Source organism: Etheostoma spectabile, unplaced genomic scaffold (genome assembly GCF_008692095.1).
Source record: "Etheostoma spectabile isolate EspeVRDwgs_2016 unplaced genomic scaffold, UIUC_Espe_1.0 scaffold00004397, whole genome shotgun sequence".
In the NCBI taxonomy this organism is placed as follows: domain Eukaryota; kingdom Metazoa; phylum Chordata; class Actinopteri; order Perciformes; family Percidae; genus Etheostoma; species Etheostoma spectabile.
The window spans coordinates 201810-221495 of record NW_022603144.1 but is presented as its reverse complement, the minus strand read 5'-3'; the positions used below and the strand labels follow the sequence as shown (position 1 = coordinate 221495).

Genomic DNA, 19686 nt, shown 5'->3' with positions numbered 1-19686 from the left:
GTTGTGAAGGGTGACCGTCCATGTTTTATATGAATACAACATCAAAGCTAACTATAAAGTGGCAGCGCCCTCTTTGCTCTGGGGGTGTGCGCAAAAACAGGAGGAACGCTTCGTCTCTAACTGTCAACAGGTGTTGTCTGCTTCTGACCTCTGAGTCCAGTCTCCAGGTACAGCTAGCAAGTACGGTCTCCCCAAGAACACAAGTCCGTTCTTGCTTACTTGGTATTGAGAAACGCCCCAAGTCGATCGGACACAACTACCCAGCATGCAACGGGCGCGATCGCCGGTGATCGATTCTGCGCAGACCTGGCTCATCCTCGAACGAGCCTATGGACTCTCGTTAAACCGGAACAAGGGACAACACCTGCACGAGCGAAGATTCCAACAGATGTTCTGAATAAATGCTTATTTCCATCCGTCCTATCGTCATATCGTCGCGAGAGAAGAGAGCCCAGGAAGGAGGAAAGACCAGCTGAAGTTTAATGGACTAACTGCTCTGTGGACCGGAGCTGAGGGTGAAAACAGCGTCCAGTAGTTCCCGTTGTCGCTCGTTCTCCTCTTTTGAACGACAAAGTTCCTCCTCGTACTCTGCTATCGTTCTTTCAAACAAGCCCAAATATCTCTTCAGCAGCCGCAGTAGTCGCTGCTCCACAACGCTCTCAGCATCTGGACTTTACACATTTTACCTCTTTCTAACACAACAAAGACCCTCTGCTAACACTGCTTTCTGAGAGACGCCATCTTGGTCACAGAGGGGAGTTAGCCGCAGGTAGGACTACAGCTTCCGGTGGAGATCAGTTGCAGCAGCTCCAAAATAAAAGTCCGAAAAATGTTCCAGTTGATGAGCTCAAAATTAAAAGTCTGGAACTGTTTAGGCTTCTAGAAAGATAAATGATTAAAATATTACGTCTGAAGAAAGACAATCATTTTGTTGTATTTTCAGAGCTCTGGAAAAACTATTAAAGGTAGATTGTTCCCTTTCCTTTAGTTTATTTCATCTTTTATTTATTTATTTTTTTAAATCTAGACTCAACTTACCCATCACTCAGTTACGACAAACATGGATTTACAATTCACTTCAACCTCCTGGCATTTTATTTTGATTGTATAGACTCAGACGTGCAGAAGATGTAGTTTACTTGCTGTAAATCCATGTCTGTCAATAAAGACAAAAAAAGTTCTTTGCAATCCGCGACTAATTATGAGAAGAAGAAGAGAAAGTAGTAACAGAGCGATTATCCATGGATATGGATATAGCTAGTAATAGATTATCTTGGAGACAGTTATACTCTCAAGGTCATTGGTTACACTACAGCTAAACCTAAGCAATGTCTGCATATAGGGCAGCTGTAGCTCAGAGGTAGAGTCTGCCAATCAGAAGGTTGGTGGTTCAATCCCTGGCCCTGCAGTCCCATGTCAAAGTGTCCTTGGACAAGACTCTGATACTGCGTGTGAGTGTTTATCTCATGAGCAGGTGGCACCTTGTACAGCAGCCTTGGCCACAGTGTGTGAATGGTTCCTGTACTATGTAAAACAAGTAAAAGAAGAAAAGCACTATATAAAAACAATACACTTACATTTAGTTTGTTACTACCCAGTCTAGGGGTATCTAGGACACAACATGAAAAGGCCCCACCTTCCCCGCCTGCCAAGCAGTCACAAACAATTAACGTTTGAATAGCAGAATAACTGATTTATTTCACATTAAATAAATATATAATGATATAGGTACATTATTCAAGGCTTCAGGGTGGTCTACCACCAAAATAACAAACAATCCTGTCTAGGAGATAGAATATGACCTAACAAACAAATGGCAAAAATAATCACAAAAGACTTACCTCCCTAACTGAATAAACAGGAGAAAACAAGATTAACACACGTAGTAGTCCACCCTTACTGCTGTAAAGAAACGGTACCTAATCTAAAACAAGATTAAACAAAGCAGAACTGTGGCCGGTGGCAACTGCTTCGTTTTCTGACTAAATCAGCTGAGTGGTTCGCAGCCCCCCCACCACACGGAGACTAGTCAGGTGCTGCCAGTACATCTGGCCTCGCCTCATTTTGAGTCTGAATTGTAGCTCAAAGCATAAAAAAAGTTGTGTTTGGTTTGTAGCAGCCTCTACAGTAACAGTCAGTTTGTTCATATCGATTTATTTTCATCAATATGGAAGCTACAGTGGAAATTGTTGGAGCTAAATCCTGCTCCGGTCTCAGGGTTCAGTCAATTAGTAGTCATAATCTCAGATGTTGATGTGTTAATCCTTTTTATTATATAGGATATCCTAGAGACAAAGTTACCTGAATCAAGCTATCACAGCTCTCCCCTTCCTGTGTCTGGCTCCCCTGGTCTTATTCAGTAAGGGTGGGGTCTCCAGGTCAGAGTGATGTGATGTGTTTGTGTGCTTATTCGTTATCTTTCAGTTGGAATGTGACTGAAAGTTTATGACCCTTTCAGGACTTGCAGAGCAAAAAATAACATGACCTGCTGCCCTTTTAGTTGGGCTGTAAAGAAGATCTACAACCCGACACAGGATGTGTCACAAAACCATCAATTCTCCTTCCGACACATTTAGGAGAGCTGGATTCAAAAGTAATGTTCCAGAACATCTTATGTTATAGAACAGAGTATTGCAAAACAACTTAATACATGACCAACATGTCTTCATTTATGTTGAAATAATGCGTTTGCCTTTTAGCTTAAATGTATAATGCAAATTACACACAATGTTTAGGTACATATAACATTATAAATCCCCAACAAGGTCCAGCGGTACATGACGGCTCCACCGCTGAAAGGATCTTTAGTACCCACTGGATACTGCACTGCAGCTCAATCTTTTCTCTCCTGTGTGGACTACGGCCATGTGTGACCGTAAATCTCCACTCATTGTAAAAGATTTCTTACAGACTGATCCGGTCAAAGGTCTCTCTCCTGAGTTTTCATGTGTCTCTTCAGGGTTTCCTTTACAGTGAAAGTTTTATCACATTAGAGCAGCTAAAAGGCTTCTCTCCTGTGTGGACTCTCATATGTTTCTTTAAATGTCCTCTCCGTGTATAAGATTTCTTACAGACAGAGCAGCTAAAAGGTCTCTCTCCTGTGTGAGTTCTCATGTGTCTCTTCAGGGTTCCACTTTCAGCAAAAGCTGTACGACACTCAGAGCAGCTAAAAGGTTTCTCTCCTGTGTGGACTCTCATATGTTTATTTAAAGTTGCTCTCACTGTAAAAGATTTCCTACAGACTGAGCAGGTGAATGGCTTCTCTCCTGTGTGAGTTCTCATGTGCCTTTTAAGAGTTGTCTTGAAGCCAAATCTCCTCCCACACTCAGAGCAGCTGAATCTTTTCTTACATCTTGAATCATGTTTCAGAGAGTTTAAAGCTGACTGAGGTTCTCTGGTCTCCTTCCAATCAGCACTGTCATCAGTCTTAGGTTCAGAAGAGTCTCCAGTCTGGTCTTCTGTCTCTGGTTTTAAAAGTGGATTTGAGCTCCTGGCTGGTTCTGGTCCTCCACAGTCCTCTCCATCAGCTTCTGTTTCCATGTGTTGAGTCAGTCTTTGATGAAGCTGTGAGGACGGAGCTTCCTCTTCATCATCTTCACTCTTCACAGGGACAGGAGTGAATGGGACCTTGGTGATCTCAGCCTCCTCCAGCCCTTGAAGCTGCTCTCCCTCCTGACTGCTCCACAGTTCCTCCTGCTCCTCTTTAATGTGTGGGGGGGCCTCTGGCTCCTCCTGGTCCACACTGGAGCTACACTCCTGCTGCTTAGGGGGAACAAAATCTGCAGGAAACACATAAAACAGGAATGAGAATCGAGTACAGACAACTGTTAAATCAGTACTTTTAGCTAATATTTATTATATATATATTAGTATATTTATTACTTTTATCTAACAATTTTAACGACGGGGATCCAGCAAATAGTGCATGGTAGAGCTGTCCATTTTCCAATATAATACCATTCAAATTTAATTTGTTACATTTTTAATATTCAAAAAACATGCACATTTGAAATCCTCAAATGCAGCCTGTTATAAATATGTACTACACTACTCAAGTTTTTGATTTTCAATGCCACTATAAGCGTGTAGTTGTTGTTACATGTTCTGTCCACTAGATGGACTTCCAACATTGGCCAGGCCTTGAAGGGGACCTGTACATCATGGCACATTTTATTTCCTGCATGCCGCTCTCTGTTTACATTGTTTTCCACCACGAGTACACATCCGCAAACACAAATCAGCGGAGAAAAAAAAAAATCTAACAAGTGTAGTGAAGTGGATCTGTTGTAAAGGCTAACGGTGCTCGGTTAGCACAATGTCATCATGTTAGAAAGCACAGCCGAAAACAATTTGTCATAAACTAGTAAGTAACAATAGTGTTAGCCTCGATGCAACGGCATTGATAACTAAGTTAAACTACTATGTGAGTGATTTAAAAGCAACACGTTTCTTGCAGATTGTCACATTACTGAGAATACAGCTGTAAGAAGGTAATATATGAAGTAGAAGCTAACCCTCACAAGCTGTAGGGCAGCTAACTTAAACTTTAGCTGTCTCCATGAAGCTCCCAGCTAGGCTCCTATAACTCGCAACGCAGTTAGGAACCCAGAACGAGCCTGTCAATCCCTGCACCACTAACGTTACTCGGTACCCAACGTTAGATCACAATGCCTTGTGTTTCTCACTTCCGTAACTTATTGTTCTTCAGATATATGAAGAGGGAAATTAGCTAACATTAGCCATCCTATTTATAAAAATAAAAAAAATCCCATTTAAATAGTAATTTTAGCATTCAAATAGTATTGATTTATTTCACCATTTGAATTATATTTGACTTTCGTAATTTGTTCCAACAGCCCTAGTGCATGGTTTGAACCCACTCTTTGTATGATGCGGAGCATACCGGAGGCAGCAACGTTCGCAGAAGGGCACAAGCTCCAGAGCTGCATATGTGGCTGGGCAAAGGTTACCTCCACCACCGGTTTAAAGATACCTCAGGGCAGGATAGGGTGTTTAAAAAAGGGCAACAGGGTTCTTGCATCAACAGCTACTTTCTGAGAAGCAGGTGGAGTCAGTCAACTCAAGTTCAGCAGCCGGACAAAAACCACAATGTGCAGAACATCAAAAATCCTTTCCCATGGTTGGAAGGACCATGCACAGGAGAGGAACCAGTGCCCAGCACATTAAGCAGTGCAGTGATTTCGCAATGTCGCAATCGTGCAAATTCACACAAATTCTACCAGTCACTGTGACTTTGGTGCAACTTGTAATTTTGACCAATCACTGCAACCAATAACCGGAGATTCCTGCAGCAACTTCAACCAATCCCATCAGTCCCACGTGCCAGACTCTGTAGCAGCATGTGACTGAGAGCCAATGACCAAGCGGGTGTAAGAACAGGTTGACGTCACACATACGTCACCATTAGTTTCCTTGTTTAAGACGTGTGTGACACAAACATCTCCATTTACCAACAAAAAGTACAGCGGAAGACCGCCCATGATTTTTCACTCTGATGTCGCTGAAGCTTCGGCTGTTCCAATCCTTTCAGCTCTCTGCAGCGGGCGGGGCTGCTCAGTCCCGAGCTACATTAAACAGCTCCGACTGGGGAATCCCGAGGCGTTCCCAGGCCAGGTTGGAGATGTAATCCCTCCACCTAGTCCTGGGTCTGCCCCGAGGCCTCCTCCCAGCTGAACATCCCTCCACCTAGTCCTGGGTCTTCCCTAAGGCCTACTCCCAGCTGGACGTCCCTCCACCTTGTCTTAGATCTTCCCTAAGGCCTACTCCCAGCTGGACGCCCCTCAACCTAGTCCTTGGTCTTCCCCGAGGCCTCCTCCCAGCAGGATGTGCCTGGACCACCTCCCTAAGGAGGCCCCCAGGAGGCATCCTCACCAGATGACCGAACCACCTCAACTGGCTCCTTTCATCGTGAAGGAGCAGCGGCTCTACTCCGAGCTCCTCTTGGATGACTGAGCTTCTCACCCCATCTCTAAGGGAGACGCCAGCCCCCTCCTGAGGAAACCCATTTCGGCCGCTAGCACCCTGTCAGACTTGTACCCGGTCAGAATTATTATCATTATTAAAATGATTTTTTGTCATAAATCCACCAGCTATTTTTATATAAAACCACCATCTGCAGCATCCTGAGTCTTGTTGGTTACTTTAGCAACACTCAGCCCTCTGTACCTTAAACATGGCATTTTATTAGATTTAGAAAAAAAATTAATGTATTTATTACAGGGACAGTGCATACAAATGAACATTTCTGTCAATTGGTCATAGGCTATTTTTCATCTGCAGTCCTTAGACAGATGGTAAACGTCCCCATAAAAGGAGTCAAACACAAAGGCATATGAACACATAATATTCATTGTGGTGTTGTCAAACCATTAAAATGTTTAATGTGATTAATTGCTGTTGTGGAAGGAAATGTGAAATCATGCTTGAATGGAATTTTCCCATTACGGTGCATTAATGTAGTTAACTCGCAATTATTGTCACATGTTTATCTATTTTACATGTCCCTTGATTTCTGTTAATCCCATTTCTCATTTTAATGCTCTTATCAACATGGAAAAGTGGATTGACTCGCTTTGTCAACGGTTTTTTTATTATTGAAAACAACATCATCATATAGCCTGCTGTAGTGTTCAAGACCCGCCCCCCCATATAGCCTACTGTAGTGTTCAAGACCTGCCGCCCCATCATATAGCCTACTGTAGTGTTAAAGACCCCCCCCAGCATATAGCCTGCTGTAGTGTTCAAGACCTGCCGCCCCCCATATAGCCTACTGTAGTGTTCAAGACCTGCCGCCCCATCATATAGCCTACTGTAGTGTAAGACCCGCCCCTCCATCATATAGCCTACTGTAGTGTTCAAGACCCGCACCCCCATCATATAGCCTACTGTAGTGTTCAAGACCGCCCCCCATCATATAGCCTGCTGTAGTGTTCAAGACCCGCCGCCCCCCCCATATAGCCTACTGTAGTGTTCAAGACCTGCCGCCCCATCATATAGCCTACTGTAGTGTTAAAGACCCCCAGCATATAGCCTACTGTAGTGTTCAAACCCGCCCCATCATATAGCCTACTGTAGTGTTCAAGACCCGCCCCCCCATCATATAGCCTACTGTAGTGTTTAAGACCCGCCCCCCCATCATATAGCCTACTGTAGTGTTTAAGACCCGCCCCCATCATATAGCCTACTGTAGTGTTCAAGACCCGCCCCCCCATCATATTGCCTACTGCAGTGTTCAAGACCCCCCCAGCATATAGCCTACTGTAGTGTGTAAGACCCGCCCCATCATACAGCCTACTGTAGTGTTCAAGACCCGCCCCCCATATTGCCTACTGTAGTGTTCAAGACCCGCCCCATCATATAGCTACTGTAGTGTTCAAGACCCGCCGGCCCAACATATAGCCTACTGTAGTGTTCAAGACCCGCCGCCCCATCATATAGCCTACTGTAGTGTTCAAGACCCGCCCCCCCATCATATGGCCTACTGTAGTGTTCAAGACCCGCCCCATCATAGCCTACTGTAGTGTTCAAGACCCGCCCCCCCATCATATAGCCTACTGTAGTGTTCAAGACCCGCCCCCCATATAGCCTACTGTAGTGTTCCAGACCCGCCCCATCATATAGCCTACTGTAGTGTTCAGACCCGCCTCCCCATCATATAGCCTACTGTAGTGTTCAAGACCCGCTGCCCCATCATATAGCCTACTGTAGTGTTCAAGACCCGCCCCCCCATATAGCCTACTGTAGTGCTCAAGACCCCCCCCCCCCATGATATTGCCTACTGTAGTGTTCAAGACCCCCTCAGCATATAGCCTACTGTAGTGTGTAAGACCCGTCCCATCATATAGCCTACTGTAGATTTCAAGACCCGCCCCCCCCCCCCCATCATATAGCCTACTGTAGTGTTCAAGACCCGCCCCAGCATTTGGTCTATTGATGTTTCAAGACCCCCCCCACCCGCAGCATATAGCCTACTGTAGTGTTCAAGACCTCCCCCCCCCAGCATATAGCCTCCTGATGTAGGAGATCAGCATCAGCTGTGTACTAGGGTCATCGGGTGGGGGGTATTTCATACTGGTCGTGCTGCGATGATAGCTCCAAACACACAGATCACTTCAATGGAACATTTGGAAACTTTTAAAAAGGAAACTTTCCATCCAGACGTTACTGCTCTTGGGCTGGCACGTGTGTGCAGCGTGCCTGTTGTTTTGTTTCTGGTCTAGCTAGATCTGGTGGGTGTTGTAGTTTTTTTTAACGTAAGGTATGTACACGCACTCTCACTATGAATAAAAGCTTATTTCCATCCGTTCTATCGTCATATCGTCGCTGAGAGAAGAGAGCCCAGGAAGGAGAGAAAGACCAGCTGAAGGTTTAATGGACTAACCTGCTCTGTGGACCCGGAGCTGAGGGTTGAAAACAGCGTCCAGTAGTTCCCGTTGTCGCTCGTTCTCCTCTTTTGAACGACAAAGTTCCTCCTCGTACTCTGCTATCGTTCTTTCAAACAGCCCAAATATCTCTTCAGCAGCCGCAGTTAGTCGCTGCTCCACCAACGCTCTCAGCATCTGGACTTTACACATTTTACCTCTTTCTGACACAACAAAGACCCTCTGCTAACACTGCTTTCTGAGAGACGCCATCTTGGTCACAGGGGGAAGTTAGCAGCAGTCAGGACTACAGCTTCCGGTGGAGATCATTAGCTGGGCTTCAAAATAAAAGCCCGTTAGGGTTACAGTTGATGAGCTTCAAAAATAAAAGTCCGGAAGTGATTTAAATAAGACGTCTGAAGAAAGACAATCATTTTGTTGCATTTTCAGAGCTCTGAAAAACTATTAAAGGTAGATTGCTTCTCTTTGCTTTAGTTTTAAATGTATTTATTTTTAAACCCAACTTACCCATGGATTCAGGTCTACTTGAGGTGCATTTAGAGCGTGTACAAATGGACTTCTACTAGTTTGACGGCAAAAAAGGGTCCGTGCACCGGGAGCGTGGTTCTAAAGAGTTGTACACGTGGTGTTTTTCCAGTGTATGGGATCTACTCGACTTGACTTGCCTTTTGGGGTTTTCCATTACAAAAAAAGTCCCTGGTACCTGCTACCAGGGACTTTTTTTAGTACTACCTTTAGTCGAGGTTCCAAGCGAGCTGAGGCAATACCAAAAGGATACGTGAAAACCTGCAGACTGCTGGTTGGTCGGAGAGAATCGTCACTATTCACTGTGTCATCAGCAGATAAGAGTGCCTGAAGCAAAAACCTTTAACCAGACACCGTGAGATTATAGCTACTCTCTCCACTAGTCACACTTAATTATTCACTATGGAAAGCAGCAAAACCACCGTGATCAGCTGAGGAGGTGAAGACTTTTTGTGTCTGATGCGGATGATCCAGCGAGAGCTAGATGGGACGACAAGGAATGATTAGGTCTACAAACAGGTGTGAGGAAAACATTTTTAGTACAGCCTGAAATTACACAAATGCAACATGAGGGTTAACACGTAACTGATCTTTCAATTCAAGATTCCTTTTCAACAAAGAGGATTCAGTGACTCCCGTGGACGACGCTTGGGCCCCGGCGACTCCAGCACCTGCGACACTGGCTACCGATTATATTTAATAATGGAAACGCTGAGAGGAACGTGACTTTTCATACATGTGAAATGTAAGGTTGCGCAGTCGAAGTACAAGGTACATAAAGCATCCAAGATATTGCATTACCATGCACGTTATACACAACACTAGAGTATATTGTGTACCTGTGGTTTTTACTTGTGTGAAAAAAACAACACAGTGGCCTCACATGTAACCTGAATGTCATGAAGATGAGATATCTGAAGACAACACAGACATGCTGATTTAACTTATGTAAAAGCACTATGTAAAAACAATACACTTACATTTAGTCTGCTACGCCCCAGTCTAGGGGTGCCTAGGACACAACGTGAAAAGGCCCCACCTTCCCCGCCTTCCAAGTAGTCACAAACAAACGTTTGAATATCAGAATAACTGATTTATTTTACATTAAACAAAAAAAAAATACCAAAAAAAAAAATATATATATATATATATATATATAGATATATATATATATATATTATATATATATATATATATATACACACTTATACACTATACACACACTAACACACATGTACATTATTCAAGGCTTTGCGGTGGCCTACCACCAAAATAACAAACAAACCTGTCTAGGAGATGAGAATATGACCTAACAAACATAATGACAAAAGACTTGCCTCCCTAACTAAATAAACAGGAAAAAAACAAGCAGCCCACCCTTACTGCTCAAAAGAAACGGTACCTAATCTAAAACAAGCCGGTTGAGTAGGATGAGGATGAGGATGAGGAGGAGGATGAGGAATGCCTGCTGCCCTGAGACAGCCGCTATCTTGGCTCCTTAAACATCAGGTGGTTCCCCAGCTGCAGCCAATCACGGGTTTGGGCATTAAAGATTTATCTCCTGGCTATGGCACACACCTATTTGCATATGAAATTGAAAACAAGAGAAAATACATAGGGCACACACAGCAAACCAAAGAAAGATATATGACCACAGTCATAACACTGTGAGACAAACGTCTGGCAGCATTGCTGTGGATGCTCCGGTCTCAGCCTGGCTGTGAACTTTGAGTCTGTGGAGGAGGGGCTGGGGGCTGGGCCAGATAAACCATATGGTCAACCGGGCACAAAAAACTGCAAGCTGACAATACTTCCCTACGTTATTCAGCCGCCTCAATGGGAGATGAGATGGGAGCGACAGGAGACAGCGATCGGATCAGAGGAGAGCGATTAGCGGTGAAGATATGTAAATGTGCAGTTGGCTAGCTAGAGTCTGCAGTTTGAGCACAAATGCTGCAGCTCCTCCAGACCAGCGCTGATGTCTTGTCTTGTTTCCCGGCTGCTGAGTGGAGTGACAGGGATTAACTCTCCGGAGACTCCAGCACGGTTAGGTGTCAGATGGATTTTAGAGATACTATTTAGGTTTCAAAATAGAAAGTAACAACATATAGTAACTGAGACTAAATAAAAACTAAATTCAGGGCTGGTTCTGGTCCTCCACAGTCCTCTCTATCAGCTCCTGTTTCCATCGGACCAACGCATTTATGTCTTTTGACATGAGAACTCCGGGTAAATCTGGCGTCACAAACACTGCAGCGGAATCTTTTCTCTCCGGTGTGGACTACCATGTGTGACCGTAAACTTCCACTCTGAGTGAAAGATTTATTACAGACTGAGCAGGAGAAAGGTTTTTCTCCTGTGTGAGTAACCATGTGTCTATTCAGGGTTTCCTTTATAGTGAAAGCTTTACCACACTCAGAACAGCTAAAAGGTCTCTCACCTGTATGAGTTCTCATGTGTCTCTTCAGGGTTCCGCTATCAGAGAAAGCTTTACGACACTCGGAACAACTAAAAGGTCTCTCTCCTGTGTGAGTTCTCATGTGTCTCTTCAGATGTCCCCTTTCGCCACATCTTTTCCCACACTCAGAGCAGCTGAATGTTTTCTTACATCTTGAATCATGTTTCAGAGAGTTTAAAGCGGACTGAGGTTCTCTGGTCTCCTTCCAATCAGCACTGTAATCAGTCTCAGGTTCAGAAGAGTCTCCAATCTGGTCTTCAGTCTCTGGTTGTAAAAGTGGATGTGAGTTCCTGGCTGGTTCTGGTCCTCCACAGTCCTCTCCATCAGCTTCTGTTTCCATGTGTTGAGTTTGTCTCTGATGAAGCTGTGATGACTGAGCTTCCTCTTCATCATCTTCACTCTTCACAGGGACAGGAGTGAATGGGAACTTGGTGATATCAGCCTCCTCCAGCCCTTGAAGCTGCTCTCCCTCCTGACTGCTCCACAGTTCCTCCTGCTCCTCTTTAATGTGTGGGGGGGCCTCTGGCTCCTCCTGGTCCACACTGGAGCTATACTCCTGCTGCTCAGGAGGAACCAAATCTGCAAGAAACATTTAAAACATTCAGGAAACAAGAAACAGAATAAAGTACAGATAACTGTTTAATTAGTACTTTAGCTAACTATTTCAAAAATATATTTATAACTTTTAGCTAACAATTTTAACGACGAGGATCCAGCATATAGTGAATGGTAGAGTTGCCAGTCATCCTATATAATACCATTTAAATTGAATTAGTTATTTTTTTAAATATTCTAATAATATTTGAATATTAAACGCTCAAATGCAGCCTGTTATAAATATTTACTACACTACTCAGGCTTTTATTGTTTACAGTCAAAGATGACCGCCATATAAAATGAATGGGAAAGAGTATCAATAACATCGAGGAGGTGAAAAACATCTCCATACTAAAATTTCTATAATTCTAATTTGTACAAACTCTCTTTCTCACTCACACACACACACACACACACACACACACACACACACACACACACACACACACACACACACACACACACACACACACACTTCATGTTGCTGCTTGTGCATGTGAACCACCAATGTTTGCGCAAGCGCGCACACATACACTCACACAGGGTTCGGTTTTTTGGTATATCTGTTAAAATAAGAGCAGTTAAACTGATAGTTAATAGAAAATTAAGGGAGGGGGGGGCAACGAACAGTGTTTAAAGGTTAAACAGAGAGAGGAAGTGAAGAAGAAGAAGTGGAGGGACCACACCTGCAGAGATTCCAACAGATGTTATGAATAAATGCTTATTTCCATCCGTCCTATCGTCATATCGTTGCTGAGAGAAGAGAGCCCAGGAAGGAGAGAAAGACCAGCTGAAGGTTTAATGGACTAACCTGCTCTGTGGACCCGGAGGTGAGGGTTGAAAACAGCCCCAAAATCACCCTCACGAAACCCACCAGACTCCATGTAAATAATCACTACTTTTAGCGTATATAGAGCAGCATATCTCCACCAGACTCCATGTAAATAATCACTACTTTTAGCGTGTATAGAGCAGCATATCTCCACCAGACTCCATGTAAATAATCACTACTTTTAGCGTGTATAGAGCAGCATATCTCCACCAGACTCCATGTAAATAATCACTACTTTTAGCGTGTATAGAGCAGCATATCTCCACCAGACTCCATGTAAATAATCACTACTTTTAGCGTGTATAGAGCAGCATATCTCCACCAGACTCCATGTAAATAATCACTACTTTTAGCGTGTATAGAGCAGCATATCTCCACCAGACTCCATGTAAATAATCACTACTTTTAGCGTATATAGAGCAGCATATCTCCACCAGACTCCATGTAAATAATCACTACTTTTAGCGTGTATAGAGCAGCATATCTCCACCAGACTCCATGTAAATAATCACTACTTTTAGCGTATATAGAGCAGCATATCTCCACCAGACTCCATGTAAATAATCACTACTTTTAGCGTGTATAGAACAGCATATCTCCACCAGACTCCATGTAAATAATCACTACTTTTAGCGTGTATAGAGCAGCATATCTCCACATGTAAATGGGTGAATTAAGATGTTATGAATAAATGCTTATTTCCATCCGTCCTATCGTCATATCGTCGCTGAGAGAAGAGAGCCCAGGAAGGAGAGAAAGACCAGCTGAAGGTTTAATGGACTAACCTGCTCTGTGGACCCGGAGCAGAGGGTTGAAAACAGCGTCCAGTAGTTCCCGTTGTCGCTCGTTCTCCTCTTTTGAACGACAAAGTTCCTCCTCGTACTCTGCTATCGTTCTTTCAAACAGCCCAAATATCTCTTCAGCAGCCGCAGTTAGTCGCTGCTCCACCAACGCTCTCAGCATCTGGACTTTACACATTTTACCTCTTTCTAACACAACAAAGACCCTCTGCTAACACTGCTTTCTGAGAGACGCCATCTTGGTCACAGGGGGAAGTTAGCCGCAGTCAGGACTACAGCTTCCGGTGGAGATCAGCTGCTGAGCTTCAAAATAAAAGTCCGGAAATGTTCCAGTTGATGAGCTTCAAAATTAAAAGTCCGGAAGTGTTTCAGGCTTCTAGAAAGCCATTTTATTGTATTTTCAGAGCTCTGAAAAAAAACTACTAAAGGTGAAGGTAGTTTTTTTTTAAAAGGGGACAGTTTCCAGCCGAGTCCAGCTCCTTTAGGCTGGACAGGAAGTGATGAAAACACTGTGATGCGATTCCGATTTAATAAAATATAATCAGACCCACATACCAGCTGGTACACAGTCTCCAGTTGTTTTAATTATGACAGAGTAGCTGGCAAAGACCTCTACATGAGACCTGTTGCTGATTTTAATCAACAACACACTGGAGATGATCCGTGATCTGATCAGATCTAGTCTCTCTGACTCTAAACGTCTCTATCAGCCTCAACATGTGTTCTGGACAGAATAAGTCTTTAAATCAGACAAATAGAGTTAAAATCCCTCCGATTCAAAAACAATAAAAAGTTTATATAAAACGTCATCATGTTGTAAACCAATCAGCTGTTAAATCAGCTGAGAAGCCGGCGTTTCCCAGCATGCTCTGGGTCCGCCTGGCTCTTGCAGTCGGGGAAAAGCAACTGCGCCCCCCTGGTCTCAGACCTGCGTCCGCCTTGCTCTCGTGAGATTTCCGTTGCCCACGTGTGCATGACGTCAGAGCAAGTCGGGATCAAGTCGGACACAAATCTACCCAGCATGCAACGGGCGCCGATCGCCGGTGATCGATTCTGCGCAGACCTGGCTCATCTCCAACGAGCCTAGTGTCTTCATTAATCAGAGGGGTGTTTTGGGTGTAACATGCAATCAACCAATCAGAGGTCCTCTCCCATTCCCTTTAACAGCCAATCAGAGGTCCTCTCCCATTCCCTTTAACAGCCAATCAGAGGTCCTCTCCCATTCCCTTTAACAGCCAATCAGAGGTCCTCTCCATTCCCTTAACAGCCAATCAGAGGTCCTCTCCCATTCCCTTTAACAGCCAAGCACATCTGTATCTTGGAGCATCGCTGCTATGATGGATGCACCCTAATGTTTTTATTTTTAATTTTCTACATGTGTGTGTGCTGCTGCGCGTCCCTATGTAGAAAATTTAAAATTAGGGTGCATTCATCATAACAGCCATGCGCCAAGGTATTAATGCACCTGGCTGTCAAAGGGAATGGGAGAGGACCTCTGATTGGTTGGGGGGTAGACACAGAAGGGTCTGTGGAGGTACGCTACAAGTGTTCAGAGCTGCTGTCAGTGTGTAATGTAAGCTGTTATATCAGTGGGTGGACGAGCAAATGATCACATTAGTTACAATATAATCATATTACATCCAGAAATATTACTCAAAATGATTTTACTATAGTACACTGGGCGGCTGTGGCTCAGTGGTAGAGCGGTTTTCTGCCAATCGGAAGGTTGGTGGTTCAATCCCTGGCCCTGCAGTCCCACGTCGAAGTGTCCTTGGGCAAGACACTGAACCCCGAGTTGCCCCCGGTGCTGTGCATCGGAGTGTGAATGTGTGTGCGTGTTTATCTGATGAGCAGGTGGCACCTTGTACGGCAGCCTCGGCCACAGTGTATGAATGTGTGTGAATGGTGAATGTTTCCTGTAGATGTAAAAGCGCTTTGAGTAGTTATTAAGACTAGAAAAGCGCTACATAAATACAGCACAATAACAAGACTCTAGAGAACAGTGCGCTATTGGAGAGTTATATACTAAGGTTTAAAATACAATATTTTGATATAGTTGTGAATTATGAAACTCCAGGGCCCGACCTGACGGTTTGTACTGCTTCAGCTGCTTTTCATGCATTTTTAAGTTGTCTACTGATTCTAACTTTTTATAAATATCTAATACAGCTGATTGCATTTTTGGTCTACTTTGACCCACCTACTTTTCCAAGTATTCAAACTACTTCACCTCCTTTTTTTACATTTCAGACAGCCATCCAGTTTAGTTTTTCACCTTTCAGCATTCACACGCATTTTCTGCAGGAAATCCATTTTCTATTTTCACTTACTTCCTATCCCCAGCTGATCGCTCGGTTACTACAGACATGGATTTACAATTCAATTCAACCTCCTGGCGTTTTAGTGTGTGATTGTATACTCAGACATACAGTAGATGTAGTTTACTGTAAATCCATGTCTGTCAAAGATTTCAAAAAACAAAAAGTTCTTTGCAACCGCGATTAATCAAGAAAAGAAGAAGAGGAAGTTGTAACAGAGCGATTAGCCGTGGGTATGGCTATAGCTAGCAATAGATTATCTTGGAGACAGTTATACTCATCAAGGTCATTGGTTACACTACAGCTAAACCTAAGCAATGTCTGCATATAGGGCAGCTGTAGCTCAGAGGTAGAGTCTGCCAATCAGAAGGTTGGTGGTTCAATCCCTGGCCCTGCAGTCCCATGTCAAAGTGTCCTAGGTGGTCCTACGGTTCCTGTACTATGTAAAAGCGTTAAGACTAGAAAAGCACTACATAAAATCATTACATTTAGTTTGTTACGCCCCAGTCTAGGGGTGCCTAGGACACAACGTTAAAAGGCCCCACCTTCCCTGTCTTCCAAGTCAGAAACAATTAACGTTTGAATATCAGAAAAACTGATTTATTTTACATTAAACAAAAATGTAAAGGTACATTTTTCAAGGCTTCAGGGTGGCCTACCACCAAAATAACAAACAATCCTGTCTAGGAGATAAGAATATGACCTAACAAACAAATGGCAAAAATAATCACAAAAGACTTACCTCCCTAACTGAATAAACAGGAGAAAACAAGATTAACACACGTAGTAGTCCACCCGTACTGCTCAAAAGAAACGGTACCTAATCTAAAACAAGGTTGAAGTAGTGAGACCAGTTGGGGGATGAGGAATGCTTGCTGCCCTCAGACGGCCGCCATCTTGGCTCCTTACATGTCAGGTGGTTCCCCAGCTGCAGCCAATCACAGGTTCAGTTATGAAACATTTCCACCAATTGTCTCCCGGCTATGGCACACACCTATTTGCATATGAATTTGAAAACAAGAGAAAAACCACAGAGCACACACAGCAAACCAAAGAAACAAATATGACTACAGTCATAACACCCCCACACCCAAGAATTAAACGCACCCCTAAAAAAGGTTTCATTCCTACAGGTCTGAGGAACACCTGGACAAAGAGTCTGCTTTCATCTTTTCATTACCCTTCTTGTGGTGAATCTGCAGATTAAAGTTCTGCAGGATAAGCCGCTCGTTAGAGTTGCTCATAAGTGCGAGGAATACCTTGCAGAGACGGCTGAAGATGAGGGCCAATGTGTGGAGATGGTCGGACCAGGTGGAGGAGTAAGCAACTACATCATCTAATTGAGCTTCGCAATTTACGACGCCAGATAACACGATACGCATTAAAAGTTGTAAAGTAGCGGTCGCGTTACGCAGCCCAAATGGCATAACTGCATACTGGAGGAAAGGGTTGAAAGCTGATATCTCTGAGGACAGTGGTGTTAACAGAACTTGCCAGTAACATTGTAACAGGTCCAGCTTCGTCATATATTTGGCAAAGCCTACACAATCTATGCAATCCTCCATTCTGGGGAGCAGAAATGAATCGGATTTTTGGTTACTGAATTTACTTTTTGTAATAATTACAAAAACGAGGGGTGATGTCGGGTTTTGGAACCAAAACACAGGTTGAGCTCCACGCACTTGTACCGGGATCCATGCTCAACCAGATAATTCACCTCCTGCAGCATCATAGCCCTTTTTGCCAGATTTAGGCCATATGCATGTTGCTTAATGGGGTTGTGGCCCTGAACCTCAATGTTATGCTACAGGACAGACGTTTCACTAGGATGGTCAGAGAAAAGCAATAAGTTATCCTCAAGCAAATCAACAATATCTACACGGGCCAAGTCAGACAGATGGGACAAAGACCCTCCATGTTACTCAGTACTTCTGAATTTCTCAAACCGAGACTGCAAGCTAGATCCAAGCAACGGAAGCAGCACCAAAACCTTTTCACCCTGTTAGAACACACAGAGGACAGACTTTTTGCCATAACACCGCTTCATTTTAGTTTGATTTTGTGCAAAGTTATCACGGGCCAACTGACACACATAGATGAGTCGTTCACGCAAAGAACTGGCATAATCCAGCACATTATGCTCAGTTTTTGGTGACTCTAACAACCACTTTTCTTTAAGGTGCCGAAGGGGACCACGCACAGTTTGACGAAGACCAAATCCAAAGGACTGAAACCCAAAGACTCCTGGGGAGTTTCACATGCGGCAAATAATAAGAATAGACATAATCCAGAGTATTATGCTCAGTTTTTACGGACTTTAATATTTGGTGGAACCTCTCAGGTGTGCCTTTGGATTCTGGGTGGTAAGGACTGGATGTTACAGGTTTAACTTTTAGCTCTCTCATTACCTGTGCCAACAGTTTGGACATGAAATTTGTGCCTTGGTCACTCTGTGTAGATTTAGGCGAGGTAAGTTCAGGGACCAGCTCGTAGGCCTGCAAGACAGTATTTTACAAGATTTTATAGTCAAGACTATCAAGAGACAGACAGGAGAGTGATTAGCGGTGAAGATATGTAAATGTGCAGTAGGCTAGCTAGAGTCTGCAGTTCAAGCACAAATGCTGCAGCTCCTCCAGACCAGCGGAGATCTTGTGTCTTGTTTCCCAGGGGCTGAGTGGAGAGTCGGGAATTAGCTCCAGAGACTCCAGAACGGTTGGGTGTGAGATGGATTTTGGTGATTGATGAAGACTAAATTCCTGGCTAGTTCTGGTCCTCCACAGTCCTCTCCATCAGCTTCTGTTTCCATATGACCAACGCATTTATGTGTTTTGACATCAGAACTCCGGATGAATCTGTTGTCACAAACACTGCAGCGAAATCTTTTCTCTCCGGTGTGGACTACAGCCATGTGTGACCGTAAACTTCCACTCTGTGTAAAAGATTTCTTACAGACTGAGCAGGTGAAACGTCTTTCTCCTGTGTGAGTAACCATGTGTCTCTTCATGGTTCCACTTTCAGTAAAAGCTTTACCACACTCAGAGCAGCTAAATGGCTTTTCTCCTGTGTGGACTCTCATATGTTTCTGTAAATCTCCATTCTGTGTAAAGGATTTCTTACAGACTGAGCATGTGAAAGGCTTTTCTCCTGTGTGAGTACTCATGTGTCTCTTCAGATGTGCCTTTTGGCCAAATCTTCTCCCACACTCAGAGCAGCTGAACGTTTTCTTACATCTTGAATCATGTTTCAGAGAGTTTGAAGCTGACTGAGGTTCTCTGGTCTCCTTCCAATCAGCACTGTCACCAGCCCCAGGTTCCGAAGAGTCTCCAGTCTGGTCTCCAGTCACTGGTAGTAAAAGTGGATATGAGTTCCTGCCTGGTTCTGGTCCTCCACAGACCTCTCCATCAGCTTCTGTTTCCATGTGTTGAGTTTGTCTCTGATGAAGTTGTGAGGACTGAGCTTCCACTTCATCATCTTCAATCTTCACAGCCTCCTCCAGCCCTTGAAGCTGCTCTCCCTCGTGACTGCTCCACGGTTCCTCCTGCTCCTCTTTAATGTGTGGGGGGGCCTCTGGCTCCTCCTGGTCCACACTGGAGCTACACTCCTGCTGCTCAGGGGGAACGAAATCTGCAGGAAACACATAAAACACACAGGAAACAGGAAACAGAAAACAGAATCAAGTACAGCAACTGTTTAATCAGTACTTTTAGCTAACTATTGGCATGGTAGAGCTGTCAGTTTTCCTATAGAATACCAT

At 44.0% G+C, this 19686-nt stretch overlaps 1 protein-coding gene and 1 long non-coding RNA gene across 9 annotated transcripts in view; one reads left to right on the top strand and one right to left on the bottom strand.

Moving 5' to 3' along the window:
- Positions 1–1733: 1733 nt before the first annotated feature.
- Positions 1734–19686, bottom strand: part of LOC116677117 (gastrula zinc finger protein XlCGF57.1) — a 53066-nt gene continuing 35113 nt past the window's right edge. Inside the window, exons 3-6 of one of the 8 annotated variants that reach the window (XM_032507800.1) lie at positions 18986–19533; positions 18841–18901; positions 11107–11467; positions 1734–3530 (exon numbers count right to left, since the gene is read on the bottom strand). In XM_032507800.1, the coding sequence (XP_032363691.1) occupies positions 2968–3530; positions 11107–11467; positions 18841–18901; positions 18986–19533 (1533 nt within the window). In that variant the 3' untranslated portion in view covers positions 1734–2967. Of the gene's footprint in view, positions 3531–10168; positions 11468–16554; positions 19534–19686 lie in introns of those variants that run through there. The other 7 variants (XM_032507799.1, XM_032507801.1, XM_032507805.1 and 4 more) reach the window with 7 other exon arrangements.
- LOC116677124 (uncharacterized) lies at positions 1881–10396 on the top strand. Its single transcript, XR_004328933.1, has 3 exons — positions 1881–1959; positions 5635–5643; positions 10375–10396. It is a non-coding gene; the product is annotated as an uncharacterized LOC116677124 (long non-coding RNA).